Source organism: Linepithema humile, chromosome 3 (assembly GCF_040581485.1).
Source record: "Linepithema humile isolate Giens D197 chromosome 3, Lhum_UNIL_v1.0, whole genome shotgun sequence".
In the NCBI taxonomy this organism is placed as follows: domain Eukaryota; kingdom Metazoa; phylum Arthropoda; class Insecta; order Hymenoptera; family Formicidae; genus Linepithema; species Linepithema humile.
In genome coordinates, this window is record NC_090130.1 from 1,207,667 (window position 1) to 1,226,090 (window position 18,424).

At 26.6% G+C, this 18,424-nt stretch overlaps 2 protein-coding genes and 3 long non-coding RNA genes across 6 annotated transcripts; all 5 read left to right on the forward strand.

Moving 5' to 3' along the window:
- Positions 1 to 283: 283 nt before the first annotated feature.
- LOC136998642 (uncharacterized) lies at positions 284 to 1,921 on the forward strand. Its single transcript, XR_010889224.1, has 2 exons — positions 284 to 1,562; positions 1,800 to 1,921. It is a non-coding gene; the product is annotated as an uncharacterized lncRNA (long non-coding RNA).
- Positions 1,922 to 2,374: 453 nt separating this feature from the next.
- On the forward strand, positions 2,375 to 4,601 carry LOC136998641 (uncharacterized). Its single transcript, XR_010889223.1, has 4 exons — positions 2,375 to 2,573; positions 2,716 to 2,805; positions 2,889 to 2,985; positions 3,105 to 4,601. It is a non-coding gene; the product is annotated as an uncharacterized lncRNA (long non-coding RNA).
- A 2,750-nt stretch (positions 4,602 to 7,351) lies between these two features.
- LOC136998626 (uncharacterized) lies at positions 7,352 to 10,138 on the forward strand. Of its 2 annotated transcripts, XR_010889208.1 has the most exons (4): positions 7,352 to 9,179; positions 9,640 to 9,708; positions 9,828 to 9,917; positions 10,046 to 10,138. It is a non-coding gene; the product is annotated as an uncharacterized lncRNA (long non-coding RNA). The 2 variants fall into 2 exon arrangements; XR_010889207.1 differs by having other exon boundaries at positions 9,640 to 9,917.
- Positions 10,139 to 10,175: 37 nt separating this feature from the next.
- Positions 10,176 to 12,718, forward strand: LOC136998625 (uncharacterized). The gene is made up of 7 exons (XM_067351616.1): positions 10,176 to 10,839; positions 11,093 to 11,364; positions 11,530 to 11,688; positions 11,760 to 12,009; positions 12,143 to 12,211; positions 12,335 to 12,424; positions 12,547 to 12,718. Exons 1-7 carry the CDS (start codon positions 10,573 to 10,575, stop codon positions 12,604 to 12,606), a joined length of 1,167 nt encoding a protein of 388 aa, XP_067207717.1. The 5' UTR covers positions 10,176 to 10,572; the 3' UTR covers positions 12,607 to 12,718.
- A 28-nt stretch (positions 12,719 to 12,746) lies between these two features.
- Positions 12,747 to 16,677, forward strand: LOC136998624 (uncharacterized). The gene is made up of 7 exons (XM_067351615.1): positions 12,747 to 13,608; positions 13,996 to 14,267; positions 14,400 to 14,558; positions 14,630 to 14,879; positions 15,048 to 15,116; positions 15,931 to 16,020; positions 16,136 to 16,677. The coding sequence occupies exons 1-7, from the start codon at positions 13,333 to 13,335 to the stop codon at positions 16,193 to 16,195; spliced, it is 1,176 nt and encodes a 391-aa protein (XP_067207716.1). The 5' UTR covers positions 12,747 to 13,332; the 3' UTR covers positions 16,196 to 16,677.
- The last annotated feature ends 1,747 nt before the right edge of the window (positions 16,678 to 18,424 follow it).

The following is an 18,424-nucleotide window of genomic DNA, read 5'->3' on the forward strand; positions in this document are numbered from 1 at the left end:
AAACTCGTAAACCCACGTTGAACCTCGCTTTGTTTGAAATTTCACGCGTAGGCGGCGGAGGACTTCGCCCCTACGGGGCGAAGCCTTTCCCTCGCGTAAAACAAATAACAAATCCTACTCAGGTTATACCTAACAAGGTAAACCTAACAAGGTTAACCAAGGTTCACAAACAAAATTGTAAACCCATGTTGAACCTTGTTTTGGAAAGAATATGCGCAATAATATTATGTGTGCAATGTGTATGTGCGCAATAATGTCATGTGTGCAATGTGTATGTGTGCAATAATGTCTTGTGTGCAAACGTACGTTTGTATTTTTACTTTTTAAATGTGCGTAATAATGCTTGTAGGCAATCGCTCTGTAAGCAATCGAGAATGTCGGCAATTGAAGCTCTCGGTAAAATGTTGTGGGCAAACGGAACTGTTGGCAAATGGAAATGTAAGCAGTTGAGATCCTCCCGTTCAAATGCAGTTTGTTGTAAATACTGTTTTTACTCATTTGTTGTTTTATTATTACGAAATTCCTTCCTATTAATTTAAAAAACACTATCTGCAATATAATAATTTTATGTATAATGACATTGTACAATTCATCAAATATAAAAAAAATTAATATGCTAAGAACATCAATATATGTCACAGAAATTAGTCTCTCGTAAAAAAAAACACTGTCTATCCATATTTCTGTTTCAGAAATTCGCAATGCATTATTTCATTAAATCGATTATTTTAGTATATAGAAGTGCGACATTTAATAACACAAAAATACGTTTTCATTACTATTCTGTACAACTGACAGCACAGAAAATGCAGTTCTAATTCGGATCGCGAAGACACTTGCAATGACAAAAAACATTTGTACGATTTTACGGCCGCTCATGATAATCAATTACGTGTTTGGTCTACAAATTATTGCATTTCCAATAAGTCGCGCAAAATTATGTTTTAATCTATTGTACATATTGCTTTTATGGTCAATTTACTGTTTTCTTTTAAGATATACAGTTATGTCTTACATAGCTCATTACTGCTTAACATATCATATTTGTCTAGGAGTGAACATTCTTACAGTGTTTTTGACAATTGTTTCTACAGTACAGTATAAAAAGGTAGAAAAATGTTAATATACAATATACTTACAATATGTAATCTGTACGGTATATGACCAGTAATTTAAAACGGGTGACATTATATATAAAACTCTTACTTTCAAACTTTTAAATAAACACTATTTATCTTCTGTACGGAAATTCAGATTTTATCTCAATTGCATATTATCTTATTTTATTAGAAATTTAGAAAATGTCTAAATAAACTTGATATGATCGACAATACACTGGAAAATCTCGGAACAACAACGGATTATCGTAAACTACAAACAAGAATAGTATGGCTTGTCTTAGGATATTATATGACGTACATAACAATTATCTATGGAAGATCTTCATGGTTTGCAAAGTTTTATCACCTTGATACTCCAACAGCTGTATATGTCATTTTTATACTATATTATTGCCATTTTCTGAACTTTATTGGTGATATAACGATTGCAAGCATTCTTGGGTAAGTACATTTTTTACATGTATAAAACACATCATAACAAATTTACTGTGTTCAACTACGAATTTACATTAACAAAATACATTATAAGAAATTTATTATAAACTTAGATCAGTGTATCATAAATCATAATAGATAAAAACTTAATTTTTTTATAAATTTTTAAACATTTGGGTATAAAAATAAATCTAAATATATTTCAAAATAAGTACTATTACATACCATTTTTGTCATATTTAGTTACGTAGGACTAAAGTTCGACCAAGTTAACAAATATCTTCAAGAATTATTAAAAAATAACAAACTTGAGGTAAAAGAAAAACAAGTTTGGAAAAATCCCACATTATATTCAACGCAACAGACATTTCCAAAAACTCAATACAAAGAATGGGTGACGTGGATTGTTATGTAAGAATTAATGTAAATATAATAAACTGTCTATGTTTCCGTGTGACCGAATTTAATACTTTACTTATACAGACATCTTCATGTCGAATTACGTAAAATATCTCATGAAGTAAACTCGATATTCGCAACACAAATAACTCTCAAAATGTTATGTTATTTCGGTAACATAATATTGGAATTGCGAGAAATTTTTAATTTTATTCTCGTAAAAAATTATCTCAATGGAAGTATGACGATCATTATCATGCTACTATATACACTATTCCTAGATGTATTCAGATTGTTTCTCATTAATTGGATGTGTGAAAAAGTCTGCATCAAGGTATCAATTCTTCGTACAGATTTAAAATACAATTTAAAATCTCTTTTTAACGAGAGAAAGGAAGAGAGAGAGAGGGAGGAGGAAGAGAGAAAAAGGGGGAGGGGGGGACAGGGAGAGGGAGAGAGAGAGAGATTAAGTAATTAATATTAAAATTTTTAGTAGTAGATTAGAGTTGTGTGTGTGTTATACCAGAGACTTCATACCATATATTTTAGGCTAAAGCAACAGGAAATATTATAAATACAATGTCATATTCTACTTCTAATACAGAAATCCGTAAAAATGTAAGTTTTACAATAAAACTTTGATTTAAATATTAAATAATTTAAAATAAACAGTATTAAAATAAACAGTGATGAACATTTAAGTAAAAACGAGAAATTAGAAACATATATGAGAAATAATTTATTGTATTAATAAATTCAGATTTCTCAACTATTGTTGCAAATAACTTACGCGCCACTTAGATTTTGTGGGCTTGATCTATTCCAATTTGGTTTTGAATTTCTTCTCAAGGTAAGTTTGTAAATATCACATTACTATCTGTCAATAATTGAAACAATCAAAAGTATTTAAAAAGTGGTATTACTCTCTTTCAGTTCTCAAAAACTATTGCAACTGTTTTAGTCATACTAGTGCAAGCGCATACAGAAATAGTGACTAAAAATCTATAATTCATGACATATACAAATTGAAGTAAGTATTGTCGATATATTACATTCAGTATGTAATATATAACTATTTTGCAAAGATATTTTTTTTAGTTATACACTTCTGCTCAAAATGTTTTGTAATATTTGTTATTCTTCTTACAGCAAACATAAAAAGCTAAGAAAATAAGGCTATACTTTTTCTTCAATTGTATGCCAATTTCACCTTTTTTTTTTGCTTGTTGTTATAAAAACGAGTTTTTATGTCAGTTTTATGCATGTAGATATTTTATCAAAAAATATATTTAATATTGCAAAAATATATTACTATAATATTCAAATGCAGTTTGTTGTAAATACTGTTTTTACTTATTTATTGCTTTATTATTACGAGATTCCTTCTTACATATTAATTAACCAGTTGAGTGGTAGACTTTTCCGAAAGATTTGTGCCAAAAGTGGTAAGAGCCAAAAGTTAGAATATCAAAAAACGGTGAAACATGGGTTCAAAGTTTTCGGAAAAGCAACTTTTCGGAATGAGTGTAGATCCCCCCCCCCCTCCCTACCTCCTGGGGGCGGGGGAGGGCAGAATAAGGGTGTAAAATGTTAAATGGCACTATGGGTCGAGTGAGGATCATTTGAAAGGGCGTTTCAAGAGAAGAACAATGATTTTTAAAAATGTTTACTACGACTTTCCAGTCAAAAGTGGAGGTGGATCAAAAAAGGAAGGTAAACTTTTGAAAAGCTATCACTTCCGATTTGGCTTATATTTAGCCAAAATACTTATTTTATCTAGTAAATAATATTTTCAAATGGATTTTTGACGCAAATGCTCCCTCCGCCCCCCAGCCCCCCTCAAAGGTTAAAAAATAAAACTGTGTTTGTTAATTATTTCAGAAAATATTCATTGTACGAAAAAAGTTGTTAAACAAAAAATGAAACTCATAACAAGTTCTACAAATAAGGTCTTATACATATTTTACCTAACTCTAATATTTTAGTCGTTTTAACAATTAACAGTCGCCATATTGGATCCGCCATTTTGAATTTTGCAATTTTGATAACAGATTTGAGTTCAGCAGCCCAATAAACCTTAGGATATCAAGTTTTATGCAAATCTATTGAAAATTAGTGGAGTTATTTAGAAATGTACATATATGATACATTACCACTCAACTGGTTAAAAAACACTATCTGCAATATAATAATTTTATGTATAATGACATTGTACAATTCATCAAGTATAAAAAAATAAATATGCTAAGAACATCAATATATGTCACAGGAATGAATTAATCTCTCGTAAAAAAAAAAACACTGTCCATCCATAGTTCTGTTTCAGAAGTTCACAATGCATCATTTCATTAAATCGATTATTTTATAATACAGAAGTGCAACAATTAATGCCACAAAAATGTGTTTTATTATCATTCTGTGCAACTGACAGCACAGAAAATGCAGTTATAATCCAGATTGCGGAAATACGCACCATGACGAAAAGCATTCGTACGGTTTTATGGTCGCTTATAATAATCAGTTATGTGTTTGGTTTACGAATAATCGAATTTCCTGCAGATCACGCAAAATTATGTTTCAATCTCTTGTACATATTGCTATTGTGGCCGATTTATTCTTTTCTCTTAATACATACAGTACTATCTTATATAGTTCATTACAGTATAATTTATCATATTTGTCTACGACTGAACATTATCACAGTGTTAATATCAATTGTTTCTGAAGTGTATTATAAAAAGGTAGGAGAATGTTAACATCAATCTACACATACACACACGTACACGTACTGACAATACGTAATCTTGGTAATATACATATCAGCAATAATTTGAAACAAATAATTAAAATTTTTACATTTAAAAATAATATTACATTATATTATATCTTTTTGAGAAATTAAATAAATACGGACGTAAAGCATCCGTAAGCCATAAGATTGTCAAACTTTTAGATAAACTCTGATCATTTCCACGATATATCCACATTATTTTCTGTATCGAAATTCAAATATTATCTCAAATGCATGTTGTCTTATTCTGCTAGAAATTAAGAGATTGTTTCAATAAACTCGCTATAATCGACGACACGCTGGAAAATCTCGGAACAACAACAGATTATCAAAAATTACTAATAAGAGTAGTATGGCTTGTCTTAGGATGGTGCGTCATATGCATATTAACGACTTATGGACAATTTCTATGGTTTGGAAATTAATATCATCTTGATACTGCAATATCTGTATATATTGTCTTTATGCTAAATCTTTGCAATTTTATAAATTTTATCGGTGATATAGCAATTACGAGCATTCTTGGGTTAGTACATTTTTTGTGCAAACAAAATGCAACATAATATTATCTACATAAATTTGTGAAACAATATTACGATAGTTCAAAAAAATAAATCAGTTTATTTTTAAGAACTTTAATGTAATAAATCTAAAAATAATATTTTTAATAATAAATATTTTCCTATATTAATTTTTTACATATTTATTTAGATACATAGGACTAAAGTTTGATCAAGTGAACGAATATCTTCAACAATTGCTAAAAGGTAATAAACTTGCGGTAAAGCAAACTTGGGAAAATCCCGCATTACATCTGACGCGAGGCAAATTTCCGAAAACTCTATGCAACGAATGGATGACGTGGATTGTAATGTAAGAATTAATGCAAAAATAAATTGCAACACACTATGTAACAGAACTTAATACTTCACTCTTATGCAGACATCTTTATGTGGAATTACATAAAATATCTCGTGAAGTCAACACGATATTCGGAATACAAATGACTCTGAAAATAGGATGTTATTTCGGTTATGTGGCATGGGGATTACGTGAAGTTTTTAATAGTATGCTCATCAATAATTATATCAACAGAAATATGGTGTACGTTTCCATGTCACTATTTAAATTGTCTCTGTATACCTTCAGATTACTTCTAATTAATTGCATATGTGAAAAAGTCAGCAATAAGGTATCAATTCTACTTAATTTTAACTGTTTTTTATTTGATTTAAGTTTAAAATCTTTACTTGAAATTTATTTTTAAAATAAATGCTAAATTAAATAATATAAAAAAATTTATAAGCTATTAACATCATTAGATTAAGTACGGCTTCAATTCTATATTATATATTTTAGGCAAATGCAACAAGAGATTTTACAAAAATGTTACATTCTACTTCGGATGTAAAAGTTCAACAAAATGTAAGTTTCAATATAAATTTGATTTATAAAAATGAATGTTTATTTAAACTGGAGTAAAAAAGATCTCGAAAAGTCTTATTGAACGAGACTAGAAATAAGCCTTTATCTATCACCGTTTAGAGGAAAATCGCGATTAAAAGAAAAACCAAAAAACTAAAATATCTCAAAAACGAAAGCAAATAAATAGGCAAACATAGGTCTCATTTGAAAGATCTTGAAAAGCTTTATCGCACGAGACCAAAAAGAAGTTTTATAATTATCACCTTTTGCTAGAAAAACGCGTTTGAAGAAAAAACGGAAACACTGAAAAATTAAAATATCTTAGAAACGAAAGCAAATAGAAAGAACCAAAAAGTGCATGCATTAAGTAGTTCATTATGTGAAAACAGGTTTCGCAACTTTTGTTACGAATGACTTATACGCCACTTAGATTCCACGGACTTGGTCTTTTTCAATTTGGTTTCAAATTCCTTTACGGGGTACGTTGTTACCATATAATTATTTATAAACAACTAAAATAGTAAAAAATAATTTTAAAAAAATATTAATTTTTTTTAGTTTTCCAAAAATATTGCAACTGTTGTAGTCATACTGGTTCAAACACACACACGGAAATAATTTCTAAAAAATGATGATTAATAAAATACGCACAGTTTTCGATGTACAACATTCAGTACGTAATATAATCATTTCTTAAATGTTGTCAACCAGTTATACATTCTTGCTAAAAATGTTTAGTAATATTTGTTATTTTTTTACAACAAACGCAAAAAACTTGAAAAATGTAACTACTGTTTTACTTTAGTTTTACGTTAACTTTGCTTCTTTGTTCTATTCATGGCTATAATAATTTTCACATAAAATTAATTTTACAGGTATATTTTATCAAACAATACAAATGTTGCTAATATATTAAAAAGTAATATTGCTCAGAACAGGTACAAAATACTGTTTGTATATATTTATATATGTGTTACTATTACATTTTTTATTCACCAAACTCAAGTATTACACTCTTTGATTAATGCAATAATTAAACAAAAATTATTTATTAATTATTTGTATCTATATAATATCATTACAAAATAATTTAAACAAGAAATATAGTCAAAAATATTAAGAAATATAAATTTGCGTTTATTATATGTTTCTTGTAAAAACATATCGATTAATAGACTTTGATAATTAATAACATAAAAAATTCAGCAAATCGATTATTTCAATATGCATAACAGCAATTGCAATTAAAAACACCCGTCATCGTCGTTATCGTCCGGTCGACGGAAAAAGCACAGTAGGCAATTGCAACGGTATCTGCCATGGCAAACAGTATTCGATCAGTTTTGTCGCCACTCTTGTTGATCAGTTATGTGTGCGGTATGAGAATTATCGAGTTTCCGTCAGGTTACTCAAGACTATGGTTTGGTTTTCTATATATTTTTTTATTGTGGTCAATTTATGTTTTTCTCCTGACATATACAGTAATATCATACTTGCGTCATTATTCCAACATATACTTTATTTGCTTTTGGGCAAATAATTTTTTAACTTTAATATCCATTGTCTTTGGAGTCTATCATAATAAGGTAAGATAAGAATCTTAATCGATATAATCAATATATTTGCTTAAGAACAATAGCTGAAGTAACATTTGGACAGTTTACATATCTGAAAAAACAAGTTGTGAAATCTATAACTTATTTTCCAATTTAGAATATTTTTTATTTAACTTTTTACTAAAAATATATAATTATAATACTCTTTTTTATCAAATAAAATAACTGCATTATTAATATAAAATTAAGTTTTTATAAGAAAATGTACCTAAGTGTCTCCCTCTGAATTTGGTGGGCCTTGAATATGTTATAAAATAGCTAAAAATAAAAGTGTTTTTTTTTTTTGTAAATGGTTCTACGCACGTTTAGAGATTGAAACAACGTTTACAAGTTGACGATATATTTGATATTGAAAGAATATCGTAAAAATTATAAGAGATACAAAAAAATAATTTAGATAAAAGTTGTATGATATTTAATGCTCTTTATCGTGCATTTATATATTTTTAAAATATTATATTTGTTATGTATCTTTCTGCTTAAATAGTTAATTAAATACCATACAACATTTATCTAAACATTTTTTACATTTCTTGAAATTTTCACGATATTCTGTCAAAATCAGTATACCGTGTCAGTTTGTAGGGATTGTTTCAATTCTTAAATATGTGAGAAAGCACACACACACGTATAACAAAATATATGTCTCTTGTTTTTAGCCACTCTACAACGTATTCAAAGTCAATCAAAATCGAAGGACTCTTGATTACATTTTCTTGTTAGAAAAACGCTGATTGTTTGTGTGCTATCTGCTTGAAATAGAAATTCAGAAATTGTCTGAACAAACTCAATATTGTGGATAATACTTTAAAACAACTCGGAGTAACGACAAATTACGAGAAGCTATATATAAGAACAATATGGCTCGTCATAGGATGGCTTATCATAATCATAATATTGACCTATTTTGAAGCTGCCTGGTTGAAATATGAGCACGGTCTTGATTTATTAACAGCTATATATGTTGCCTGCATACTGAATTATTGCTTTAATGTTAATCTTACGGAAGACTTGATTGTCGCGACTGTTCTTGGGTTGGTGTATATTTTTTATATAAAAAAATTGCTTTTTAATATATATTGATTTGTGTGATTATATTATTATTTATATATAAAACTTGAAACATTTTTAAAATATTAATTAATATATTAATATATCATAATATTATATTTAATACATTATAATATATTTGAAATAACAAATTTATCTATTATTACTTTTTACATTTAGGAATGTAGAGCTTAAGTTTGATCAAATTAACAAATATTTTCAAGAAATTACAAGAAACAATAAACTTGAAACACAACATTCTTATGAAAATATCGTGTTACATTCACGTCAATGCCGAACGTCAAAAACTCTAAGCAGCAAATTTCTGACGTGGATTGTGATGTAAGAGATACAATACCAATTTTATATAATTATGATATCCACTCTATGCAACAAAAATTAATATTACGTTTATATAGACATCTTCATTTGGAATTACGAAAAATATCTCGTGAAATAAATACAACATTTGGAATGCAGATGACTCTCAAAATGTCAATATATTTCGGTTGTATAGCAGTAGTTCTTAATGAAATGTTCAAAATTATATACATCTCTAATTATGTTCATAAAAAAATAGAGTTTATTTTCTTAATTCTACTCTGGATCATCGTAAACTGTTTTAAACTTTTCCTGATTAATTATATGTGCGAAAGAGTTAGCATTAAGGTACTATAAATTTATATTAAAATGCAAAATATACTTTTTTCTGTTAACTATTATTCTGTTATCAAATAACATTAAATGTTTATATTATTCAATCGCAAATAATATTAATTATGTTTTGTATAATTGATGTTAGGCCAATATAATAGAAAACTTCATGAATAGGATATTGTACTCTACTTTTAATACTGAAAATTGTGAAAATGTAAGTTTTAATATAAACGTGTGTCTGCAAAACAATATTAAAATAAATTTCGATTTAAGTTTAAGGAAAAGCAAAAAATTATAAATGTGTATATTAACCGTATTATTGTACTTATTTAGATTTCACAACTTCTATTGCACGTGACGCAAAAGCCACTCAGATTCTGCGGTATTGGATTCTTCCAATTTGGTTTCAAATATTTTCACAAGGTACATTAATAAGAATAATATAATTATATATATGTGCAACAACAGTATAATTCAAAAAGTTCATTATATATAAACACACACAAAAAGTTGGAGTTATATATTAGAAATAAAACATTATTTTTTTCTAGTTCTTTACGTCGTTTACCACGGTCTTCATTTTGCTATTACAACGGTTCATAAATAAATAAATATTATTATACATTATTATACAATTATGATTAATGTAACGTGTACATATCATTCAAGTGGACATCTATAAATTATATTAATGTATGACACAAGCGTGTACGATATGATTTCTTTCTAAATACATTATCGAGATCTCGCCTCCTAAAGAAACGGCTGATGATTTCTATCTCACTAAATATAAAGTTGTGTACTTTTCAAGTATTTCTAATATTCTCTATCAAAGCTCTGCAAAGAAGGTTCTATCTCACAATAAAATATTAAGAAAAGTTAATCGGCGTTTTTAATGTATTTGTTACATGTAAAAATCCACAACATTTTCATTAATAGACTTTCAGTTGATAAAATGTAAAATTCAACAAATCGATTATTTTAATATGCATAAAAGCAATTGTAATTACGGACACTCGATATCGTCGCTATCCGATCAACGGAAAAAACATAGTAGGCAATTGCAACGGCATCTGCCATGGCAAACAGTATTCGATCAGTTTTGTCGCCGCTCTTGTCGATTAGTTATGTGTGCGGTATGAGAATTGTCGAATTTCCGTCACGATACCGAAGACAATGGTTTGGTCTTCTATATATGTTGTTATTGTGGTCAGTTTATATTTTTTTTGTGATATATAGAATAATGTCGTACTTGAATTATCATTCCAAAATATATGTAATTTCCTTTTTGGTGAACAATGTTTTAACATTAATATCAGTTATCCTTGGAGTGTATCGTGATAAGGTAGGATAAGTATCTTAATCGATATAATATACGTTCGCTTATTAACAATAACAAAACTAACATTTGGATAGCTTATAAATAAAAAAAAATAAGTTGTGAAATATTTAATTTATTATAATTTACAATAATTATTTAGTATTTATTAAAAATTTGTGTGTAATAACAATATTTTTTAATAAGATAATGACATTATTAACATAAGATGAAGTTCCTAGATAAACACTGATTATTTGTGTATATCGGTTGAAAATAGAAATTTAGAAAATGTTTGAAAAAACTCGATATTGTGGATAATACTTTAAAACAACTCGGAATAACAACGGATTACGAAAAACTGTATGCAAGAATAATATGGCTTATCTTTGGATGGTTAATCATAATCATAATATCGATCTATTGTGAAGCTGACTGGTTGAGATATGAATATGGTCATGATATTATAACAGCTATATATGTCCCCTTTTTATTAATGTACTGTCTTAATATTAATGTCATTGAAGATATACTTATCGTGACTTTGCTTGGGTTGGTATATTCTTTTATATACAAGAATTACTTTTTAACATATTGATTTTTGAGATTATACTATATTACTCATAAAAATTTAAACGTTTGTAAAATATTTTAAAGATGCCAATATATTATAATGTATCCGCAATAATTAATCTATTACTTCTTTTTTATATTTAGATATATAGGGCTAAAGTTTGATCAAATAAACGAAAATTTTCAAAATATAACAAGAAACAATAAACTTGAAAATAAACATTTTTATGAAAATATTGTGTTGCATTCACGTCAACGTTCTTTGAAAGCTATAAGCAGCAAATTTATAACATGGATTGTGATGTAAGAAATAATGTAAATTTTATAAATAGTATCAACTTTAAGCAAAAAGGACTAATATTACGTTTACACAGACATCTTCATTTGGAGTTACAAAAACTATCTCATGAAATAAACACAATATTCGGAAAGCAGATGACTGTTAAAATGGCACTATATTTTGGTTTTATAGCTGTGACTCTTCGTGAAATAATTAACCTTATATTCATCCATAATTATGTGCATAATGAGACAACGTATATTTTTTTAATGCTACTGTATATCATCCTAAACAGTTGTAAACTTTTTTTCATTAATTATATGTGCGAAAAAGTTAGCGTTAAGGTACTATAAATTTATATTGAAATGCAAAATACACTTTTTTCTGTCAACTATTATTTTGTTATCAAATAACATTAAATTTGATACCATTTAACTAGAAATATCTTTAATTATGTTTTATATAATTTGATTTTAGGCAAATAAAATAGGAAACTTGGTAAATAGGATATCATACTCTACTTATGATATTGAAGTTCGTGAAAATGTAAGTTCTAATGCAAGTATGTGTTTATTATACATTATTAAAATCGATTTTGATTTAAGTTTAAGAAAAAATAAAAAATTATAAATGTGTAAGTATATTAATCGATTTATTGTATTGATATAGATTTCACAGCTTCTATTGCACATGACTCAAGCGCCATTTAGATTCAGCGGTATTGGACTTTTCCAATTTGGTTTCAAATATTTTTATCAGGTATCTATAAGATCAATATAATTACATATACATATACAACAATATAAGTATATAATTGAAAAATTCACTATATACACACAAAAAATTGAGATTATTACACATAAAACATTATTATCTTCTAGTTTTCTAAGTCGCTTACCACGGTCTTAATTTTATTAATACAACCCTTCACAAATAAATAGACGTTATTATATAATTATGACTAATGAAACGTACATACATATATTCAAATGGACATCCGTAAATTATATTAACACAAGTGTAACATGATTCCTTAATAAATCATTATCAAAAGTTATGTATTTTTATTCAAATTTAATATTAACCATTGCTTTAGAAGAAATACGAGTATTACAACGTAAACTATCAAAATTTCAAATTTTGTTCCGGTCTATATTCACCATGATTTGTTTATTTTTTTCTGATATTTTTCTTTTTATTATTATAGTAAACAATTACCCGTGATTATCATGGGATAATTTTACATATTTTAGTAAAAAACGCAACTTTTATGACGTGTTTCAAATATCACTTATATTTATAGTTATTTTATATTTGTGTATTGTACTAGATTTTTTAATTATTCTCTTTTTCTTATTTATTATTTAATAATTATTTTATATATCTATAATATTATTACAAAATAGTCTGGATAAATAACAATAAAAAAGAACGCCGAGAACAACATCAATTGATAAAATAATCAATTACATATAAATATGTATACTTCGTGTATAAACACGCGATAAACTCATTAACAAACTTGTTTCGATAGTTTGTGATATTTAAAATTCAACAGATCAATAATTTCAATTTGCAAGAATGTGGCAATTACAATTTCCAGGTACGTCATTGTCGTCATTCCGTCGATGAAAGAAGTATAGTTCGCAATCGTGACACCGTCTGCTATGACAAACAGTATTCAATCAGTTTTATCGCCGTTGTTGATAATCAGTTACGTGTGCGGTTTAAGGATTGTCGAATTACACTTAAGTTACTCGAGATCGTGGTTAAATCTTCTGTACATTCTGCTATTATGGTCAGTTTATTTTTTTCTTTTGTCATATACAATAATAATAATAATCTCGTATCCGGTTCACTACTCTACACTATACTTCATTTGTCTATTGCTGAACATTTTTACAACATTAACAACGGTTGGCTCCGGAGTGTATAATGATAAGGTAAAACATCTCAGCACATTAGTCACTTATTAACAATAAGTAATACAAATCGTATTTAGATCATTAATATATATATATATATATATATATATATATATATATATATATATATATAAAGTAAGTTAAAAACTTTTAAATTTACTATAGTTTTCAAATTGTGAACAAAAAAAGCTACAGATGCTACGCCTTGTAATGCATGTAGATACAAATAATTAACAAATTTTTTACCCTATATTAGTATTATTTTTAAAAAAAATAGCAAATATATATCTATAATACATTATTCTTTTGTTTCAAAAGTTAGATAATTACATTACTAAATTTAAAGTCATGAAGCTCAGTCAAACACTAATTATTTGTTTATTACGTATTGTCTACTTTGAACAGAAATTTCGAAAATGTCTAAAGAAACTCGATATTGTGGACAATACTTTAGAACAACTTAATATAATGACAGATTACCAAAAGCTGTATATGAGGACAATATGGCTGGTCGTAGGATGGCTTATGGTGATTATATTAACCACTTGTGGCGAAGCTTACTGGTTGAGAAATCAGTACAATCACAATGTTATAATAGCTATATATGTTCCTTTTGTACTGAATTATTGCACTCATATTAATCACCTTGACGATCTAATTCTTGCGAGTATTCTTGGGTTGGTATATCTTATTATACAAAATTCTAAAAATTATTTTTTAATATATACAAACTTGAGAAAACATTACATTGTTACACATAAAAATTTAAAATTTTTTAAAATATCTTCGAATACCTTTTTGTTACATAGATACATAGAGCTAAAGTTTGATCAAATTAACAAAAATTTTCAAAAAGTGATAAGAGACAAGCATAAAATAAAGTATGCTCGGAAAAATCCTGTGCTCAATTCATGTCATCCCCGATTTTTGAAAATTCCAAGCAACAAATTGATGACGTGGGTCGTAATGTATGAGTCTATGTAAATTTAATAAATTGTATCAACTGTTTTTGCAGCAAGATTTAATACTGCATTTACAGACACCTTCATTTGGAGTTACAAGAAATATGTCGCGAAATAAACACGACATTTGGAATTCAGATGACTCTCAAAATGGCATTGTATTTCAGTCATATAGCATTATGTCTTCGTGAAATCTTCAACCTAATATTTATCAACAATTATGTTCATGACAAAATAGAGTTTATTTTTATTATTTCATTCTGGATTATCCTAAACACATTTAAACTTTTTTTCATTAATTTTATATGTGAAAAAATCAGCATTAAGGTACGAATTTTATAATATATAATTTTATAAAATTTGAATTCAGCTTATTTAGAATTTACTGTATAATTATATTTAATTTACTATATATTTGAATATGAATTTACTAAATAATATTACATGTTATAGTCCGCTAGATAACTCAAAAATGCAAATGTAATTTTATTTCAGGCAAATGCAACGGGATGTTTTATTAGTAGAATATCATGTTCTAATACTGATGTCAAAATTCGTGAAAACGTAAGTTTAATGTGTGTGTAACAATTGTATTATATATTACTAAAATAAATATCAATTAAATTTAAATTTAAACAAAAATAAATTTGCACATTAAACTGTTTGTTACATATAAATTTTACAATTTTTCTTGCAAATAATTCAAGCACTGCTCAAATTCCGTTATTGTTGCGATCAGTCGAGTAAAGTCGAAAATATAATTTGCAATTGTGATGGTACTTGCCTTAGCGAATAGCATTTGATCAGTTTTATTGCCGTTTTTATAGATCAATAATATGTATGGTTCAACAATGATCAAATTTCACGAATACATTATTTAAAAACTCATAGAAACTCGTAGAAAAAAGCAGAAAAAACTCATAAAAAAGCGCAAATTTTTATAAGAAACACTCTATATATTAATGTATTATAAATAATGAACAAAATTCTCTTCTTTCTACATATATTTAATAAAATTGTTTTATGAAAAAATAAGAAAATAATGTAGTGACTCCTGAGACATTTCTTCAAAAATAAAATAAGTACGCTATTAGACATAAATTATTGAATTTTTAGATAAATATTAATTATTTAATTACAAATTACTAGTACTTTTTTGACACTAAATTTGAAAAAAATGGTTCAAAAAACTTAATCTTATATAAATAATACTTTAAAACAACTCAAAATAATGACAAATTACTAAACATTACATTTATTTAATATGCATTTATGATAATTATATTAACTGATCTATAAAAAAACTTTATATTTGAGACATCAGTATAACGGAAAACTATGTGAAGTAATATTAAAAATTCTTTTCTATTTCATTTAGATTTCACAGTTTCTATTACACGTAGCTCAAGCACCACTCAAATTCTGCGGGATTGGGCTTTTCCAATTTGGTTTCAAATATTTTTATCAGGTATCTATAAAATCAATATAATTATATACAACAATATAGGTATATAATTGAAAAAGTTCACTATATACACACACAAAATTGAGATTATTACAAATAAAGCATTATTTTCTTCTAGTTTTTTAAGTCACTCACCACGGTCGTAATTTTACTAATACAACCGTTCACAAATAAATAGACGTTATTATATAATTATGACTAATGAAACGTACATACATATATTCAAATGGACATCTGTAAATTATATTAACACAAGTGTATATAATATGATTCCTTAATAAATCATTATCAAAAGTTATGTATTTTTATTCAAACTTAATATTAACTATTGTTTTAGAAGAAATATTACAATGTAAACTATCAAAATTTCAAATTTTATTCCAGTCTATATTCATCATGATTTATTAATTTTTTCCTGATATTTTTCTTTTAATTATTATTATAATAAACAATTACCCGTGATTATCATGGGATAATTTTACATATTTTAGTAAAAAGCACAACTTTTATGGCGTGTTTCGAATATCACTTATATTCATAAGTTATTTTGTATTTGTGTATTGTACTAGATTTTTTAATTATTCTCTTTTTTTTATTTATTATTTAATAATTATTTTATATTTATAATATAATTACAAAATAGTCTGGATAAATAACGATAAAAATGTCGAAAATAAAAATAACGATAAAAAAGAATGTCGAAAACAACATCAATTGATAAAATAATCAATTACATATAAATATGTGTACTTTGTGTATAAACACGCGATAAACTCATTAAGAAACTTGTTTCGATAGTTTATAATATTTAAAATTCAACAGAATCGATGATTTCAATATGCAAGAATGTGGCAATTACAATTCTCAGGTACGTCATTGTCGTCATTCCGTCATTCAAAATTTAATTTTATATAAATAACACTTTAAAACAACTCAAAATAATGACAGATTACTAAATATTATATTTGTTTAATTTGAATTTATGATAATTAATTGATCTATAAAAAAGCTTATTCGAGACATCAGTATAACGGAAAACTATGTGAAGTAATATTAAAAATTCTCTTCTATTTCATTTAGATTTCACAGTTTCTATTACACGTAGCTCAAGCACCATTCAAATTCTGCGGGATTGGCTTTTTCCAATTTGGTTTTAAATTTCTTCATAAGGTATGTTATAATTGTTATGTAATTAGCCTCTACAAATTTATAATAAATATGTTTCATAAATTACTGTTTTTTTCAGTTTCTTACGTCTATTGCAATCTTTTTAATTATACTAATCCAGGCGCACGTAAATAAGTAGACGTTATCAAAAAATTGTGCCATTTCTCCAATATGTAATGCTTCTTTTTAAATAAATATCAATATACTGTAGTAATATATACTAACAGAAAGCATATAATACAATTGAAGAGTTCATAACAAAAACAACCCTTGTCAAAAATTGAGGAAATTGAGATAATAGCGTATTCTAGTAGTCACAAGTGGAATCTACAGTATGGTTGCATAAATTCTTATAAACAACTCATGCCTTGATTTATATTGTTAACAAGTTACTGAAAAGTAAGTTATTTTCTAAAAATTAAGGATAACAGAATTTTTTTTCTTCTCTCAAAAAAATAAAAAAATTGACAAGAGTTTTTCTTACTGAACTCTTAAATTCCTTACTAAATATATTTTTGAACCATATATATTTTTGAAGAAATTTAAAACTCGCTAGTTTTTATACAATACAACATGTAAAATACTAAAAAATGCTATATATATTTAGAAGAATTTCTTATTTTCTTGTGCGTTATATTAAATATTATATTGCTCTAAGATATTTCATTTTAATAATACTCTTTTAATCAATACTCACAAAAAATAATTCTATTGCATATCTCATTTGTGGATAGTAATTTCTTTAAACATATAATAAAAACGCATAAATTAAAAATTATCATATTACTAAAATGATATGAAGATATTTTGTACCTGTCATCAAACTTTTTTTATAAATTGTATATGTAAAAAAATTTAGCGGATCAATAATTCTAATATACGTAAGTGTTACAATTTCAGTTACAAAGATCCATCATCAACGTCGTTTAGTCAGCAGAAAACATACTTGGCAATATTTATCATGAACAAAAATGTTTGCACGGTTTTATCGCCACTCATGATAATTAATTACGTGCTTGGTTTAAGAATTTTCAAATTTTCGGCAAATCAACAAAGACCATGGTTTGGATTCTTCTATGTGCTACTATTGTGGTCAATTTACTTTTTCACAGTATGCAGTATGAAAATACATAACACAGATCATTATCCCAAAATATACCTTATATATAACGGGATCGCCGCTTTCACAGTGTTATTATCAATTGTGTTTGGAGTTTATCATGATAAGGTAAGAAAATGT